The sequence below is a fragment of the Guyanagaster necrorhizus genome (genome assembly GCF_019112545.1).
Source record: "Guyanagaster necrorhizus MCA 3950 unplaced genomic scaffold BT62scaffold_56, whole genome shotgun sequence".
NCBI classification, from domain to species: domain Eukaryota; kingdom Fungi; phylum Basidiomycota; class Agaricomycetes; order Agaricales; family Physalacriaceae; genus Guyanagaster; species Guyanagaster necrorhizus.
This window is the reverse complement of record NW_025064935.1, coordinates 91,332-108,817: the sequence shown is the minus strand read 5'-3', so window position 1 is coordinate 108,817 and position 17,486 is coordinate 91,332. Positions and strand designations below refer to the sequence as shown.

Genomic DNA, 17,486 nt, shown 5'->3' with positions numbered 1-17,486 from the left:
CGCCGAGTTACCCCCCGCTGATAGCTGAAACCTGTGATGCTTTTAGTGTGATTCGGCGCCGTTCCGATACGGCTGGACTGTGTCTGATCCGTCCAACCGCACGAGATCTGGAGGAAAATGTGAGGAGATGGAGACTGGAACCATGTGATTGCAAGCTAAGTTTCAGGCGACTACTTGGCATTTACTACTCTCATATGAATGAATCGGGGAATCAACGCCAGGTACTAGGTACCTAGAGTCCAGGAAATGGCTGGGAAACGGGGGAAATCTAGATCAAGGAATGCCCTGAGGCGCAGCAGACCGCAGCTGGGCAAAGGCCATTGCCGACGATTAATAAATCACAGACGGCTAAAATGAGCAAAAGTCGTAAGCTGACAACCACGACTGACGTATGGGACCTGGCTCTCGGACGATTGAAATGATCGACTCAACCACGTGAGCGACGAGAACTTTGTAACTGGAGAGTGCCTGATCTTGTTCACCACCTTTCTGACCGCCATCCCGCCCGCCCCCCTCCCCCCTCCTTCTCCCATCACCACCATCGTCTCCTCGGCCCCCCTTGTGCCTCCCTCCAGAGTGTACCCGTCTCTCATTAATGCAAAACTCTCTTCCTTATTATCAATCAGAGAGTTCTACTCATGTCATTGATTTATCCGCTCCTTCTACATCCTCTTTTGCCTTGGATTCCATAGACAGCCGTCCTAAGCTTCGCCCGCCCGCCCACAAGAAACGGAAGATTGACAGGGCTTGCGATGCTTGTCGTCGTCGCAAGACAAAATGCGACGGTCCCAAAATGCCCGATAATGTCTGTACCAACTGTATGCAAAGTCGCAAGGCCTGCACTTATGTGTATGTCACTACTTCCCACTTTCTCGCCGTCCTGGTTCTCAATAGCCACCCGTAGGGAAATGTCCAAGCCCAGGGGCCCGCCTAAAGCGTCAGTCCGGCCTCATATATACGCTTCGTACTCATTCCCCTGCGCAGGTATGTAGTTGGGCTTGAGGACCGCCTCGAAAAGATGGAGGACCTTTTGAAGAGGGTGCGTGTATTTGTCGCGTCACATACGCAGTTTGTTCGCGCCATGACGTCTCGATCATGTATCTAACTTTCCTAACTTGTAGCTGTGGCCTGAATCCGACTTTTCAGAAGACTTAGGACCTCCAGTTATACGTGATTCCTGGAAAAACGAGGAGTCTGCAAATTCAGCCGACAACGCCACATCCCAGTCGAAAGCAAAGTCTACTTCTTTCAATCTCCTGGCGTCATCTTCATCCAAGAAACCTGTCGCGGCAGGCGCTCTGTTCTCTCCCTCGGTCCCGCTTGGATTTTCTACCCACTTAATGCTCAGCGATCTACGTCCACAGAAGCGCCCCCGTGTTCCGGTTCGGAAACATTCTTCTGGCACTCATGGAAGTCACCATAAATCGGAAGCCAATGTCTCTGATCCTTCATCTGACGTTGATGAGCTGGTAGAAGGCTTCGAAGGTAAAGGTCGACTATCTCTACGCTTGTCCGATGATATTTCAGAAGAGGACAACTTCGCTCGCTTTCATGGTCAGAGCAGCTCATTACGGATGGTGGATGCGACGCGAAAGTTCAAACATCTGCATATGCTCGATACGGGCAGCGATTCCGGTAAAGGTACGCCTAGTCCGGGTTTTGGCCCCGATTCACCGAGGAGGCCAGAATTTTGGCGTCCTCCGCCTGTATGTCTTGCTTTCACCTTGCTCATTTTTACTGACTAATAGCTGAGTGTAGTGGGAGCGTTTATACGAAGGTATTCATGTAGATTCTCCTGAAATTCTGCCTGAAATCCTCGCTCAATTCCCTCCTCCCGATCTTGCCACGAAGCTCGTTGATATTTATTTTTGTCGCATCAACATCCAGTTCCCTCTCCTTCACCGACCAACTTTTGATCGTCAGTGGCGCGAAAATTTGCAAAACCGGAACATCTGGTTCGCATGTTTGGCACTTACCATCTTTGCGGTCGCTAGTCGTTCTTGCGATGATCCGCGGGTTCTGCCGAAAGGTGTCGCCAAGAAGGAAAATGAGGAAGTAGACTGGACAAAGGCGGGATGGACCTATTTCACTGTGGCGCTTGGTAAGATAAATCTCCTTTCATCTCAAAGGTGGTTAATACTTCTATACAGGTGTTCATCGACATCGGAGAAGCCTTCTCTATCCGGCTACTCTTCTCGAAGTGCAGACGTTTTCAGTGAGCTCTTACAAAATCAGATACCATGCTTCCCTGACACATTCCCAGCTATTGGCTATGTTTCTCCGAGGAACCTCGTCTCATCCCACTGCCTGGATGTTAATAAGTGTCGGCATACGCAAAGCTCAAGATGTTGGAGCTCATCGCCGAACGGTTTATCAACAGAAACCAACGGTGCAAGAAGAACTGTGGAAGAGAGCTTTCTGGATGTTAATCGCTTTTGATCGCATCGGGAGTGCCCATATCGGACGGCCATGCGGTGTTGGGGAAGAAGAGTAGGTACATTGTGGTAAAATCGGTTATTGGACTCACTCTTCTCCAGCTTCGATGTGGACTTACCGGTGGAAGTGGACGATGCATATTGGGAGCCTGAAGACCCAAGCATGGCCTTTCAGCAGCCTCAAGATGTTCCTTGCACGATAACTGCCTTCAACTTGTTTATCAAGCTCTCACAGATAGTGGCTTTCACCACGCGGACGATTGTATGTAATTTTTATCGTTTCACAGATCTTCGTTGGACTGACTAGTTTACAGTATGCCACGAATCCGGCCAATGTTATCATGGGACGTCCTATCGGAAGACCGGACCAAATCGTTTCACAGTTGAATGCTGCCTTGACAGAATGGGTAGACTCGGTTCCTGACTATTGTGAGTGCTGCGATGAATCTTTCTCCAGCCTTACTTACTATGACGTTGTCTTAGTGAAATGGTCTTCTCAGCTCGAAAACTCAATCTATTCCAATCTCTCGGCAACTTTATATACCGCTTATTACCTCACTCAGATGCTGATTTATCGCCCTTTTATTCCGTCTCCCGCAGCATGCGACGGTCGTCCTTCTAACTCCACTTCGTCGTTTCCATTTCCAGCTTTGGCCATCTGCACCAACGCGGCCAAATCATGCGCTCATATCGTAGAAGAACAAATGCTGCAGGGACTTTGGAACATTCCAAATCTGATCTCAATATCGCATATTTCGTGTGGCGTGTTACTGGTGGGGATTTGGGATCTGAAAGCCAAGGAAAGGGTTCAGCTGGCCAGTGGGATCGAAGATATCAAGCCACCTCTAGTTCAGGCTCTGGAACCTCTCATGAAGGATATATCGATCTTTCTAAAAGCCTTGGAATGGGCGGCACCCCGTTACGAAACTGTGGAACCTATAATGTGGGTTTGGTTGTGTTTCCACCTGTGTTCTGACTTGTATGATATGGCAGACGACAAATCAAGGAATCATTGCCTTCTTCCGACGGGGATGAAGATCGAGACTGCTCTCTGGACTTTCGGGAAAGTAGGCGATTGGCACAAAGGAATGTTTCTCGGTACGTGTCGGGTTCATCCGAGTCATCGACGGAGTCGCAACAGGATGTTGCTCTCTGGTCTATGCCCACAACGCATTCACCACAGCCTGTCATATCGCTCCAATCGTCTTATTCTGCTGAGTCAACCCCTCTTCACCCTCCGCGATCTCAGTCTGCGCATAGAAGTCAATCTTCCTCGTCAATGTCCGTATTAAGGCAGAGTTTTTACCAACTGCAGGATCCTTCTGACGAGCATTTGCCCACTGCCGGGGTTGATAGGTCTCGTTACCCAACTTACCATCAGCCTCCAGCGAGTAACGGTGCGAACGATTGGTCCTCGGGACCACGCGTCCCACGAATTGCTTCGTATCATCGATTGCCTCATTCATCACCTGCTCCGTATGAACACCAGAATAAGTCGTTTGTTGACCATCAGCTCCCTCCCTCGAGTCATAGACAAGTCGCTTATAGATCAACGGACGATTCGGGTCATGCAGTGGATGTGTACGATGACGAGACCGACCGACTCTATTCTCATCCACCTACCTCGGATGCTCGGTCGATTCCTGCACAAGCCCAACCTTCCATCGATAGACGGGTATTCCGGTATGATGCTTTTTCCAAACTGCTGCACTATCAGAATTCTCAATGTGTACCATACTTAGGGTGCCCCCTGGCTGGGACAGACAAAATCGCCATTACGACGAGGAAAACAAAACTAGCTATTTTACCTGGGACAATCACCCACCACGGAGCTTCCATGCATTCCCTCCACCCCCCACACCGCACACCTCTTAATTTTATTCAAGGGCATGGTCTGTAATAATAGATCTCCCAATTTTGTAATCCGTCGCAACTGCTTATTTATCTCTTCCTCTGCTGGTTTAGTATCAACGGAATACTGTATTTTAGTATATGTAAATATCCAAGGACATTGTTCAATCGTAGCTTTCTTGCTGCTCCACATAAATATGCTTTTCCCAACATGACTGAGCTGCGGCAGAATGACTCATGATGACTCTCTTAGCCATAGATTGGGGATCAACCTAGAAGAGGTATCAAGACATACCACTAAGTATACATGTAGATCTATGATACAGGGAAGATGGGAAGGTATATCATGAATCACACGACTGAATTACGGCGGTCAGTAGATCGGCAGAATAAAGGATGGAAGACTTACGGAGGACAGCATTAATACAACCGTCGTTTTCAGGATTGTTAGTTATTTGAGCATATTTTCCGAACACGACTTTGCCGCCAGTGGTGACCATTCCGAGCTCGGAAACGTTCACCTCTATCACCGTGCCTTTTGTCATCACACCGAGTTGTGTGTACATAGGTGACTGAGGGTTTTTCTTGACGCCGAGAATCTGAAGTTGGAATGTGGCCTTTAGGTCGGCTAAAGTGGTAATGAGCAATGGTAATGAGAGACTAATGAAGGACGGACGATGTGTGACATTAGCTTTCTTATACCGCAAGGCCATGGGCCGGATGAAACGTTCCATCTTGACCGGTTTTCTTGTGAAACCCTCCCCTACAAACGTCGCTTTCGTGACCATCCTCTTCCATGCCTTGCTCTTGCTTTTCCCGGTTTTCATGACCTTGAACATTTCGTCTTCCGCAATACCACGAACTTTGGGTAAGGGAACGGAATACTTGGCCGCTTTATCTTTCCGCTTCTGCTTGATGGCAGTGGAGAGGGCTTTCGCATCTTTTTGCCCTTCACGATCAAGAAGGTAGGTGGGGAGCGCGCCATCCGGTACAGTTGATGAGTCAGCTTGTTTTATATTGCGCTCGTCGTGGGCTTTGAGGGTCTTCTTGAGTTGAACCTTCTCGGCGTGTCGCTTAGCATGGAGGAGCTTGGCCTTTATACCAAATGCTTTTTGGGCGTATGCTGAAGAACGGTGGGCTTCACGAGCCTCTTTTTTGCGCCTTGGTGCTTGTTCAGTCGATATTACGCCTTCAGCATTGGCCACTCACTTTCGCTCGAAATGATCTAATCTTCTTCCATGCCTTTTTATGTGCTCCTCGATATATTCATTCTATAAGACAGTTCAGCACCTCGTATGTATCTTGTAGGACTTTCAGGATTACCTGAGGCTGCAAGAAAAAAAACCTGTCAGGAAAGATATCATACTGAACAAACTTATTTTCTTCACCATGACGGGAGGAGAGAAATTCTCGATGACGCTTTTGCCAATCAGACAAAAATAGTGGATCTGATTTGAATAGCACGTGACCATCCACGTGTAGTTGTGCGACCGACGTGCACTGTGCAGCAGTATCTTCCTGATTCTTTCAAGTTTCTTCCTCAATTCCAGTTCTACTTCCTTTAAAATTATGTGGCAAGATAACAATGCATACGGCGCATCGTCTTCCCAAAATACTTACTACTCCCAACCTGCCCAGGGAGCTCCCCTGCAATTCTATTCTCCATCCGGTTCAGATGGAAGCTCATTTTATCCTGGATCACGTCCTAGTCTAGAAGGAAGCATGGGAGCACAAGGAACAATGTCCCAAGGCCCCAGTGGTCCAGGATTCGGAGGGAATATTCAGGTTCAAGGTCCATGGTGGACGGCATTTGGTACGGGAGGTTTTGAAGGCGAACCACCGTTACTGGAAGGTGCAGAGTACCTCTAATGTTTTTTTTTCTTTTTTCTAACGCTCAGTTCTCAGAGCTAGGAATCAATTTTTCTCATATACGCGCTAAATCCATGACCGTACTCAATCCGTTGAGCAGCGTGGACGACCATATAATGGACGACGCAGATCTTGCAGGACCCATAATCTTCTTCTTCTGCTATGGCCTATTCCTATTGTTTGTGAGTTCAGTGTTTCGTCCTTCTCTTTCACTTTATCTTGATGCAGTATTGCAGTCAGGGAAACCAAATTTCGGATTCATCTACGGGGTCGGCCTTTTCGGCTCAGTCTCCATTTATATGCTCTTGAACCTCATGTCGGAGCAGGGTATTGATGCATATCGCGTGGCCTCTGTGCTTGGCTACTGCCTGCTCCCCATGGTAGGCGTCGGTGGCGTTAGTATCATGGTGGCTTTAGAGTAAGTTTATCTTCATCTTTGTCCTATCAATTCTTACATTTTGCCAGTGACATGTTTGGTTATCTTCTTGCACTTCTCTCTATCATTTGGTGCACTTATTCGGCATCTGGCATATTTGTTGCTGTCCTGCGTATGTCCGACCAGCGTCTTTTGGTCGCTTACCCTGTTGGGCTTTTGTATGGCTGTTTTGCTCTGCTGAGTGTCTTCAGCGGTTGTTCGAACGTTGGAAAATGACCTTTTGAACATTGGTATGGACAGCTTCGAATTATATAAAATGTACGTTAGCAGTAAGAGGATTAAAATAGCGAATATACAATATCATACCCGAAACTAAACCGAATCCCCTCTATCTGGAAGCTGCCTACTGTACAATTTGAGCAAAGCTTCCATGATCTGTTCCAAAGGGACAGTGGCATATTCATGCACATATTGTGGAAGAGATTCTTCCAAACTGAAGCCAGCCTTTTTCATGAAGAATGGATGCATGACATCAGGTGTCGCATCGCCTAGTTGGCGCATAGTCAGGCGTTCGATATATCTGTCATGATGCCGGTAAATGATCCCCTTGTGGGGTGCTTGTAGCGGAGAATTTACCACCGTCGTGTCTGCATCCTCGTCGGCGGTCGTGGGTGCAGAGCCACTTTGACCGGTTGGAGGGGAAGCGAAACTGGGGATAGCCGCTGACGCTGACCGGGCGGTCGCGGGAGACGGTGGTCTAGGAGGTCGTGGAACGGTCGCCGGACGAGGAGTCTCTGGAGTATCGACTACCTTCCTGCGAGTTGATGCAATATTGGCTGGCGCAGTAAGCGTGCTTCTCCACTCCACAGCCGTTCGAACTTGATCCATTTCCCTGGTCAAGTTCTTTCTTTGAACAGTGAGCCAAGAGTAGAGGCCAACGTTCAGGGTGATATAGATATCCTCGAAGTCCCGCATTCCTGTACGACGAACGAAAACACTTCGAAAGTCGTAGTCGAGAACTTTACTGGAGCCCTCTTGCGTCTCCTCGCTGACCATGTGCATAGTCATCGATGGCAGACCCACAATGATGGCTTCCGACGCATCCTTCAAAAGGTCTGTCAACCATTCGCTGTTGTCCAGTAGTGTAGTAGGTATGTGGCCCAGCTGTGCGAAACGGGAGATTGACATGGATGTGAATGACAGAAATATATCCCTCCTGGATGGCTTATCCACATGGATAAGACGATCCAGACGTGCACGGATGTTTCGCCCAATGAACTGTGCGGCTTCGAGATCATCCATAGTCCTTGGAAATAAGACCAAACGCAATAAGTCGAGTCGTAGACTCATGTATTGACGGATGGTGTACGACAGACCAGCCTCTACTTCTCTGAGGCGATTGCGCGCTGTATGTAACATTGCCTCGGCAATAGCGGATAGTGCATTATCTGGCTGGGTGGTTCTACTGGCACGGAAGGTTTTGGAGTCTCGACTGGCACCCTCCCGCTGGGCATCCAGGTTTGCGTTGAACTTCTTCGCATAGGTTAGGATTTTCGGAATTGTTCCGACCGTGATGACAGCAACGATTTCGGGGCTGACGACAGTGAATGATAGACTGAGTGGACGATTGGCTGTCTCCAAATGCAACAGAATCTGTGACCAGTCATCAAAGATCTCTACTTCAATAGGCTCCGCCCTATTCAATCTTTAGGATGAACTCCCCCAAGGTAGGATTGTCGGCTTACCTATAATGTAATAATTTCTGGTGTTCTGATTCAAGGACTACAACAAAAGGACCACTTGTCATCCTGAGCTCCAGCATGCGGCTGTGAGCAGCGTCATCAACGTGATTCTCGATTCGGCGGATCGTTTGGAATACGCAATTAGATACATTCGCTTTGCCGGCGACATTTCCTTTAGCCGTAACGCTGACATCTCCAACAGACAACGAGAGCTCGTGAGTGGCCTCAGTCAATTTTGTGCGTAGAATGGAATCTTTGAGATCAAGAACGACGGTACTAATGGACTGGCCCAAATCAACGTCTAACTTGATTTGACGTATGCGAAGGAGAATGATGGTGGCGTATTCTTGTCGATGTGCCATAAGTGTGTCAGGATTCGATTTCGGGGCCGCATTGACAATACTGTCACTTTGCTTCCCATTAAACATGGGAAGCCGATCGAGCCAAACTGCCTTAAAACAAAGTACATCCTGAAGCCGAGAAAAGCGCATGCCTCCAAGGAACTCGGTGTCCAAAACAAGAGACACAGAACTGATTGATCTGGTCTCATCAACATCTAGCTTGGAGAAGGTGATCGAAAACGCAAGATTGCGGGCATCCAGATTGACACAATCTTCACTTAAGAAACCATGTCGCAAACCGACGGTGAGGCCACCTACACTTCCAGTGAATGTGACGTTGCGTGCACGAGGACACACATTGATGACGAAGCCCCCGCTATCCCAGTGCAAACCAGCAACAACATTGACATCTGGTTTACAAGTCAATTCCAACCTAGATTGGTCTATCCGCAGACTGAAACTTATCTGCATGCTCGACGACGAATCGACGTCAGATGTAGCCAAACGAGGACTAGTAAGGGAGTCCGATGTCGGTGACTGTGTTTCCCGACGACTAGACTCCCTTAGCCGACTTTCTATGTGACTGATCAATTCCGTGAAAAAGGGCAGGAGCGTTGGCCTGAGGGTGTTTTGGCTGGAATGAACCGTGCTTTTGAATACCAAAATTGATGCTTCTGTATCGCCTGTGACTGCACGGAGTTTCTGGGATGCAGGCGTTGCTCGATACTCGGTCCAAACGGAGACCATAGGAAGACGAAATATTTCAGCGCCTAAACACAGAACCTGCTCGTCGGTGGGGCTATATGGTATCTTGGTAAATGCCTTAGCTCGAGACAATTTTGAAGCAGTGGCACTATATGCCCGCACTTTACCGCTCAAAAATGTGAGCGATCCGCAGAAAGCCGAGGTCGGAACGGTGGCAGATTGTCGTTCAAATGGCTCCGTCGCTGCTTCAAGACGAGAAGGGGGAGATGAAGAGAGACGTTGTGAAGTGTTTGACAGTTGCACGACACGCTCTTTGCCTCGTTGATAAACATCCACCAAGGAAAAAATGTAATCCGGAATACTTGAATCCAAGTCTAGGACAAAACCGCTGACATTGGCCTTCATGGTAATCTGACGAGACGTGGTGGAACCTGAGGACCTGATGTAGGCGGTCATTTCCGGGTACACAAGACGATTCCGGGTTTGATGTGATGACCCAGAAAAATCGTCTGGAAGTGATTGGTGAAAACTGTCGATTGCATGAGCATTGACCATGATCAAGACACTTGCACTGACACACCTTTGGACAAACTGGAAAGAGCAGTTTTTCATGTATGCTTCGCCAGTGACTCCACGTTCCGTTCCAAATTTGAGGGATTCAATGGAAAAGAGGAAAGCACGGACAGCACTGGAATCATGACTGCCTGATTTCGGTAATTCGAGTTGTTCATCGTGCGTGAGAGGGAAAGCCACCCCAATATGATTGATATTCACATCAATATTATAGTTTTTGAGCCAGGATGATCGAGATTCCAGATCATGGACCTTGACTTCGAAGCTCTTCAAGATGCTCTGGGTTTTTTGCTTGAAAGCAGCAAGTTCATGAGCACGCTGCTCTCTTCGCACAGACAACTCAGCCTGTGTGAAGTTGTAAGTCCAAGATATATATGGATAAGTCTCAGGCAATTACCTGCATATCATCAATAAAATCCCCCACTTCACCAATGGAACTGGGTTGCATGACTGCATGGATCTTGGTCACGGATATCTGCAACGTATCACCAAGAATTGTCTCGTCCGTTCGACTCCTTGACATGATTTTGAAGTCTGTGGTGACGAATGCCGAGCGATGATCTCTGCTAAACGAAGTGCTGCGAGGTTCAAGTGCTGCCAGAGGCGCCAAAGACAACGCAAGGCCGGAAAGTGTCATGGACCAGGCACGTCCGGACATGTCATCAAGGCCTCCGCTAATATCCTTACATTCGAGATAAACGGTGGAAGATAAACCTTCAAGACCGATTCGGAAACCATTTATCTTTACGGCAAGGACGACCTTTGTGGATGAGATTGCAGTAACAGGCTTCTGCGGTGCCGAATAGGTCTGTTTGAGCCGGGTTTCCTGAACCAGTGCCAATAGATCGTTGAAATCCTGTCCAAACTTTTGCTGCACCGCCATGAGGGTATCCCAATGAGATGGCTTCACTTTCAGTTCCAGAAACTCGGCCAACAGAATAGCTCTAATGCAAGACCCATCAAAACGCCCGCTAAGCGATAACGGAGGCAATCCCAATTTGACTCTGGAATTGGGTAGAACATCGCGAGCATCTGATTTGGAAGATACTGTGAATATTTGAGAACCCACTTGCAGTCCGAATAATTTATGTGACGAGAGCGGCGGAGTGGTGCTCATATGCATCGTTGTATCATTCATTTCCCATGATATCCAAGTGCCGTGCATCACCTGTAGGAGGACACCAAATGCGCCAAGGTTCCCATTTATTTGGAAAAGGATAGAAGCGCGCGACGATGGAGGTGCAGGTGATGTCGGTTGGCGCGGGGACGGTCTCAATTCAACCAAAAGTTCTCGGACAGAACTCTCGATTCCGACGACAAAGTCATTCCTCCATTCCTGAAAGAAGCGATAAAGACGGAGAGCGCTACGGGGGACAGTGAAATTAAGTTTGTCTGCCACAAAGATAAGCCGAACTTTCATGGCTGAAGTGATTTCCTGACGAATGATGGTATTCAACTTGCCGCCACTAAGTGTTAGGGCAGCAAGAATGTCCTGGCCATTTTCCACAGACATATCTGACGGAGAACGTGCGCGAATGTAGATGTCGGTGAATAGCAGGGAGTGATTCATGGAAATATCACGAGTGTTGTCAAACATCGTATTGGAGCTGTAGCGAAGAGCATTTAAGCCGTATTCAAATGTGATATTTGACGCAATGGCATGCACTCGAAAGCTTTGAACGGAAGCGTCGACCTCTATCTTGGTAGCCGTCACTGTGCGCCTAACTGAGGCCTTTGATTGACGCGAACGCGTCTCGACGTCTCCACGTTCACATGTGCCGAATGATTTTTTATTTCGCTGTACCCGCAAGAAAGCTTGCATAAAGCCCACCACATGAGGATATATGGTCACCACCGTTGTGTCCAAAGAGAATTGGGTGTAAAATGCTTGAATCATGTCACGCGAATATTGTCCAATTGACATATCAGAATTACTCTCCGAGGGACTTCGCGGGGGATTGATCAAATCGAGGTATCGGACTCGAACGCCCAGGCGCAAGTTTTGCACAGATACGCCGCTAGAGTGTGGACCTTCAGGGTCTTCGACTTGAGCGGAAGCGTGCAAGATCCGTATGGTAAACGAGGTGAAAGCATGTCCTAGGCCTTTAGCGTCGATAGATCCTGAGTATTGTCGTAGACTGGGGAACAATGGCTCCAGTGATGTCAAGCGTTGCATTTGATATGCGTCAGGATCTACGATCCTCAAACGAGCTTCCAAATCAGGCACGATATCTTCCAGTTTCACGCAACGATTGGGATCGGGGAGGGTCAACTTGCGCTCATTTTGAATGTGCCATAGATGATTTCGCAAGTGAAATAAGAACCGAAATGTGACATCCGTTCGCAGCTGGTGAGGAGTGCCGCTTTGAATGAGATACAAGGGCTGGATGGCGGATAGTGGATCCATGATGGTATCTTCGCCCGTCATAGTTAAGACCCAATGCACAACACGTAGTTTCGGTTGCGTGAAGATACTTTTCCATTTTGTGAACAACGCCTGCAACTCTTTGGCGTCTCGGACCAGCGCCAGAGTAAGAGCCATGAGGTACTCGGGGCACCGATGAGACACGGTCATAGTCAAGGACCCAAATGACGCGTCTAAGTCTTTACCATTCCAATGAATATCGATCTCTGAAGTTGATATCGTTGCAAAGGCCTTTTCCATCTTTTCAGCCCTTCCAACTGTGTCAAGGGTGATGCCAAGGCCATCGGAGCCAGCGGTCAAGGTCCCTATTCGTCTCTGGGTGAACCCACGTACATAAAATCCCATCAGGCGAAGGTCAATCGAGCTCATAACGCCCGTCGGATTGGAAGATGGGAGGTCAAGATGACGCAGAACGAGTAATCGAAGAGACGGCACAGCAACGTCAAGAAGAACACGCTTTTGATATTTCCATGACTTGGAAAAGCTTCCAAGATATCCGGACATCATCGAGTCGATACACAATTCTGGAATGGATTTCTGTGGCGTTCGGTGAACTCAAGGTAGCCTGAAGCAGTTGGAAACATACAATTTTCTCACAGTCTTCCTCTAAATGGGACAAGACAGGTAGGACGAGTGGCGTAAGACGTATTTCAATGCCTTTCCGACATATGCAACGGAGCACAGTGACTTCGACGTCAAGCGGCGGGAGAGTCATATCTAGAAAATCGTTGCGTGGCATGGAGGACGACCGTGGTGCTCTAGCCCGTGCATGTTTCGGCACATCCTCTGCCTTGAGCGACTGAAATAACCTATTAGATAGTTGGAACCTGGATGATTTGGCTGACCTACACTGATTGGGACAAAGGGCGATTGATCCCAAAGTTCAAGTTTGTCGATAACTCTTCCCATATAATGTCGTGTAAATCGACCGTACTTCCGACACAGTGGGTTAGACGTCTCTTCCTCTACCCAGGATATCAGGATTGTTCACTCTTCGCATTACGATGAATAAATTGCTAACCAAAGTCAAACCAATCACTTTCAGATGTCTCGCCATCTGTGAGATCTTCGTTATCCGATTCGTCGCCGTCACTCATATTTTGATCCTCTTCATGCACAGGTGACATTAGAGAGTCCACTCGACTTTGGCTGAGGGAACAAGATCAGAGGGCTCTCATAATAATATGAAGGACCTAACACCCACGCCAGACGAGCATCGCGATCCGCTTCAGATACTCCAAATTCCTCCTCTGATTCTGAAAGAGGCCAAGAATCAGGCGACGTTGACGCATTCTTACCCTGATACATGGTGTCTTCCCAAGGCCCACGTGTACGGTGTTTCAGGGGCTGGGGAATATAGACACTGTTCCTGTGTGTAGGAAAAACTTGTTTAAAATCAATGAACTCGAAAACGAAGCAAGGGGTGGAAGCACTGACTGTTAGACGGATCTCCATAACCAAAAAGCCTGAACTTCTCCAGCATTTTCGCTGCCCGGCCTGTAAGAACATCTTGTTCCTTGACGAATGATTCCTGCGCTCCCGCCAGGTTCCGCCAGTTGACGGGTGACGTATACACATCAAGGTACACATCAACTACCATCTCTCCTGCTTCCAACCAATGATCAGACAAATTATGGAGCAGCATTTTGGCACGAGCTACTGGGATACGGATGCTTGTCAACTGGCGATGAAAGCGACCACCCAAGTTGTTATTGTCCAGACGTAAACCTTCTGGTAAAGAAAGAATAGCGGCTGCATCGCTCGCTTCCCATATTACATGAACACTCGAAAGCCGGACCTTCACGAACGTCACTATTGTGTTGATTAGTAGAACTCCAAGCTGTTCGAAAAGGATAAAGAACTTACCGTCAGGATAAGAAGGTAAAGCATATTCGACCGCCGGTGCATTAGCAGCATCCGAAAAGTTTACACGAAAGGAAGTGATCGCATCTGTGATTGTCGATGCCTCTGCAGCTGACAAGACGCCTTTGATACTGTCCACCTTAATATTCCAGACGCAGAAATATGTGATCGTGCGTGGAACGGGACCAAATAGCCTATTGGCGACGATGTCGAGACCTGTTACAGTGCGATCAGCATTTGATCCAACACCGGAGTTGCCCATACCCTCTATCAAAAGTACGCTCTTGGCATTCGGTGGTTTCGACTGCGAGGCATAGAGAACTTTCTCAGGACAATTTGAGTCTATGTAACCTGTGATGGACCCAGTATTTAAGGAAAGATCTGCTAACAAGATTAGCTAACAAAAGCAAAATCCATGGAAGTCACCTGACCCATAAAATAATCATGTATTCGCAGTTGCAGTTGCAGTTCAGGAATATCCAGCACAAGGCACGGTCCGATACAGATTTCATCTGAATGGCCTTTCGTTGTGCAGGATCTGTCGTAACCCGGAAGTCCAGCAGGTAAAATCACACAGCCGCTGTCAACTCGAACAACTATATTCACTTGGAGCATGTTGGACTAGAGGTGGAGGCTTAAGCTCATAACATACAAGAAAAACTTCTGAAAAGCGCTTACATGTCCTTTACGATACTTGTCCACGACAGGATCTCCAGGAGGAAGACCTCGGCTCTTTCGCTCCAGATATTCATACAAGGTCGAGAAATGGGTAAAGGATCCGAAGTAGTTATCTTTGATGATCATGAAATATCGGATTGACCATCCTACGGCTTTGAATGCAACATTCCTGGTCTATTAAGATTTTAAAGAGAGAAAACACAATTTGTTACAGACTTACCGATAAGACCAATTTCAGCTGTTCGATGTTATCCTCTCGGACGTCTGCGAAGTATCTGTAAGAACCGTCAAGGTGGAGATCCAGAACCCCTATATGGTTGCCGTCCTCAGGAGCGTGCAAAGCATGGGTGTGCCATCGAGGTAAGGAGAGAGCAAGAGAAGCATCGGGCGCTTCCACAACGAACGCAATGGTTGTGGCTTCAGGGCGAAAAATGTCGGACGGGATGCTAGTTACATTCCGTAGCGATGGTCCACGAATCGTCAGAAGTGCTACATGAAATCTCAGCTGCTATTCAACGTAAACAGCTAAACAGAAGTACCATTCTCTTCTTTGACCAAAGGCTTGTCAATAATATTATGGTCATTTGCATACAAGTTCAACTCAAAATGATGCATATCGAGTTGAAATGAGTACACCGTCGGAACGAAGCGGAAAAAATCGCTCGGAGGTCCCGAAGCCCAGTCTTTTCCAAGGTCAATGAGCATGGTGATATGATCACGTAAGAGGTACAGAATCGGTTTCCTCAAAGAAACTGCGATACACCAAGTCCTTGAATCGTTCCACTTCAACGGAGAGGGAAGCTCGCATCGTACCTGGAAAACAGAATGAGTATCGAACGATATTATTATATGAAGAAAGAAAGGACGCACGCGGCATGACTCGGAGGTAACGAGCTCTATGTCATTCAAACTAGATGTGACCACTAGAGTATCAATGTGTACCTCCAATGTTGGCTCATAACCTCGAGAGCTGGCGATCATGGGCATCATGTAGCTGATAGTAGAACTGTCTCCTGCAGTAAAGTGGATCACAGCAGGTTCTCTTTTCTTGGGTCTACTGGGAACTTCAGTAAGCCCATCCCATTGCCAATTCTAAACGACTCAGCACGTTAAAGGCCGTAATTGTTCTACAAGAAGAACTACCTACCTTGGATGCTTCGCGGAACGGAATATGAAGAGTAGTCGCATCGCGAAGTTCGACAAATACTCTCAAGTTCGTCCATAGTCGTTGATCGCCTGGTTGTAAGTGAAGGGTCTCTTCTGCATCATGGAACGTTGGCGGGAAGAAGACTCGCTGAAGATGGCCTCTGATCGGGCATTTAGAAATCCTCTCAACCAGAAGAAAAGAACTCACTCACCGTTGTCGATCTGCCCAAGGCCCATAGTGTATGAATCCACTTTTAACCACCAGGTCGATACCCCATTCAGGCCCTACGTCGCCGTTACCAATGTCATCAAAACTCCCTTGATCTGGATGTTGAGAGAGGGGAGGCACGGTGCCAGCCACATCCGCATAGTAGCACAATTCGAGGGACGGCGTCTCCAATACCTTTTGCTCGATGGCATACTCCATAGATGTAAATCCAGACCCGATGGGAGTGTCTTCCTCCATACTTGTGGTTTTTCCGTGGGACTGAATCCGAGAGGAAGTTGGCCGCAAAACGAACTTCGCCATGAACCCATAGAGACGCAGTTTCCGCCAGATTTTCCCAAAACGATGGAATGTCATAAACGAAGATGATAGACCGAGACTGACGTTCCTACATATGATTCAGACAATCAACAATTCTTTGGGTGCAAGAACTCACTGTTGAACAAGATCACGAATCATTTCTCCCATAGCAGGCATGGTGTCACCATATTGTCTGTTCTCCACATACTGAATGAGAGCGTTTTGGAAGCGAAGAGTGAGAAACTGCTTATACAAGTCATACTTCGACCGTGACTGTGTAGAAATAAGTCAAGTAGAAGCCCGGAACGGCATAGTACGCGCCTGTGATATCCCAATATTACCTTCCGCCCTTTGGAATTCTGCCACGAGCAAATTGGGTGTCGAATTGTTGCCGCAAATTATCACCCCTTTAGTAGCGTCTAGGCCAATAGGCAATAATTCCTTGGGGTCCAAGGTGGGAAGTTGGCGTTTGAACCAAGTGAAGGCATCTTGAAGAAAAGTGGGTGTTCGAAGATGGAGAGCGCCGAGTACAGACGAAGGGGGAGGAATTGGAGTGCCGAAATCCGACATTTGGAACGACTGGCGACATTCTGTTGAACTTCTACGCGTCTTGTGATAAGCGGGGCTTGTGGACACCATCTGAGATATGATATTGTCGTAGGCAGCTGTCCGGTTGTACAGAAACCATTCAAAGCCTTGAAATGAGACCTGTATCCGACACAACGAGTTTTGTGGTCCCGATTTCTCTGTTCTCAAGTAAAGATATGCCGATAAGAGCATAGTGACCGACACATACGCCCTTCACTCCCCAGCGCCAAGTCGACCCCATCCTCCAATAGCGGCTTCCGTATCCAGTACCGCCATACTACTTGACACTTGACGATCTTGACTGTTTGGTTACTTGAGTGATACCGAATGTCTTTTAGGAGGATCCTTCCGCTCAACAGTGAGAAATG

General features: G+C 47.8%; 4 protein-coding genes across 4 annotated transcripts; 2 read left to right on the top strand and 2 right to left on the bottom strand.

Annotated features, from left to right (window-relative positions):
• Positions 1-595: 595 nt before the first annotated feature.
• On the top strand, positions 596-3,727 carry BT62DRAFT_911669 (uncharacterized protein; the record flags this gene model as incomplete). The annotated part of the gene is made up of 10 exons (XM_043183841.1): positions 596-849; positions 905-937; positions 985-1,039; positions 1,122-1,706; positions 1,759-2,101; positions 2,151-2,215; positions 2,264-2,490; positions 2,538-2,697; positions 2,750-2,864; positions 2,919-3,727. 10 exons carry the CDS (start codon positions 596-598, stop codon positions 3,725-3,727), a joined length of 2,646 nt encoding a protein of 881 aa, XP_043033528.1.
• Positions 3,728-4,374: 647 nt separating this feature from the next.
• BT62DRAFT_976346 (ribosomal protein S8e) lies at positions 4,375-5,699 on the bottom strand. The gene is made up of 6 exons (XM_043189226.1): positions 5,675-5,699; positions 5,610-5,615; positions 5,496-5,557; positions 4,963-5,447; positions 4,696-4,914; positions 4,375-4,645 (listed from the first exon to the last, which is right to left on the bottom strand). Exons 1-6 carry the CDS (start codon positions 5,675-5,677, stop codon positions 4,638-4,640), a joined length of 783 nt encoding a protein of 260 aa, XP_043033527.1. The 5' UTR covers positions 5,678-5,699; the 3' UTR covers positions 4,375-4,637.
• Positions 5,700-5,767: 68 nt separating this feature from the next.
• BT62DRAFT_1081198 (Yip1-domain-containing protein) lies at positions 5,768-6,902 on the top strand. Its single transcript, XM_043179644.1, has 4 exons — positions 5,768-6,138; positions 6,192-6,337; positions 6,392-6,573; positions 6,621-6,902. The coding sequence occupies exons 1-4, from the start codon at positions 5,856-5,858 to the stop codon at positions 6,805-6,807; spliced, it is 798 nt and encodes a 265-aa protein (XP_043033526.1). The 5' UTR covers positions 5,768-5,855; the 3' UTR covers positions 6,808-6,902.
• Positions 6,741-17,395, bottom strand: BT62DRAFT_646663 (uncharacterized protein). Its single transcript, XM_043181744.1, has 21 exons — positions 16,852-17,395; positions 16,667-16,803; positions 16,217-16,618; positions 16,006-16,165; positions 15,729-15,950; positions 15,398-15,671; positions 15,079-15,347; positions 14,859-15,032; positions 14,612-14,801; positions 14,445-14,561; positions 14,184-14,396; positions 13,755-14,129; positions 13,522-13,702; positions 13,339-13,466; positions 13,167-13,282; positions 12,904-13,116; positions 10,290-12,854; positions 9,900-10,237; positions 9,482-9,848; positions 8,277-9,424; positions 6,741-8,227 (listed from the first exon to the last, which is right to left on the bottom strand). Exons 1-21 carry the CDS (start codon positions 17,308-17,310, stop codon positions 6,904-6,906), a joined length of 9,372 nt encoding a protein of 3,123 aa, XP_043033525.1. The 5' UTR covers positions 17,311-17,395; the 3' UTR covers positions 6,741-6,903.
• Positions 17,396-17,486: the final 91 nt, after the last annotated feature.

Coding starts and splice junctions, on each gene's coding strand:
- BT62DRAFT_976346 (XM_043189226.1), bottom strand. Junction 5,448..5,495: donor TTAGATCATTTCGAGCGAAA/GTGAGTGGCCAA, acceptor ACAAGCACCAAG/GCGCAAAAAAGAGGCTCGTG. Junction 4,915..4,962: donor GAAAGCTAATGTCACACATC/GTCCGTCCTTCA, acceptor TTACCACTTTAG/CCGACCTAAAGGCCACATTC.
- BT62DRAFT_1081198 (XM_043179644.1), top strand. CDS start 5,856: ATGTGGCAAGATAACAATGCATACGGCGCATCGTCTTCCCAAAATACT. Junction 6,139..6,191: donor CGAACCACCGTTACTGGAAG/GTGCAGAGTACC, acceptor CTCAGTTCTCAG/AGCTAGGAATCAATTTTTCT. Junction 6,338..6,391: donor ATGGCCTATTCCTATTGTTT/GTGAGTTCAGTG, acceptor GCAGTATTGCAG/TCAGGGAAACCAAATTTCGG.
- BT62DRAFT_646663 (XM_043181744.1), bottom strand. CDS start 17,310: ATGCTCTTATCGGCATATCTTTACTTGAGAACAGAGAAATCGGGACCA. Junction 15,951..16,005: donor CGTTCCGCGAAGCATCCAAG/GTAGGTAGTTCT, acceptor TGAGTCGTTTAG/AATTGGCAATGGGATGGGCT. Junction 13,467..13,521: donor GATCGCGATGCTCGTCTGGC/GTGGGTGTTAGG, acceptor TTGTTCCCTCAG/CCAAAGTCGAGTGGACTCTC.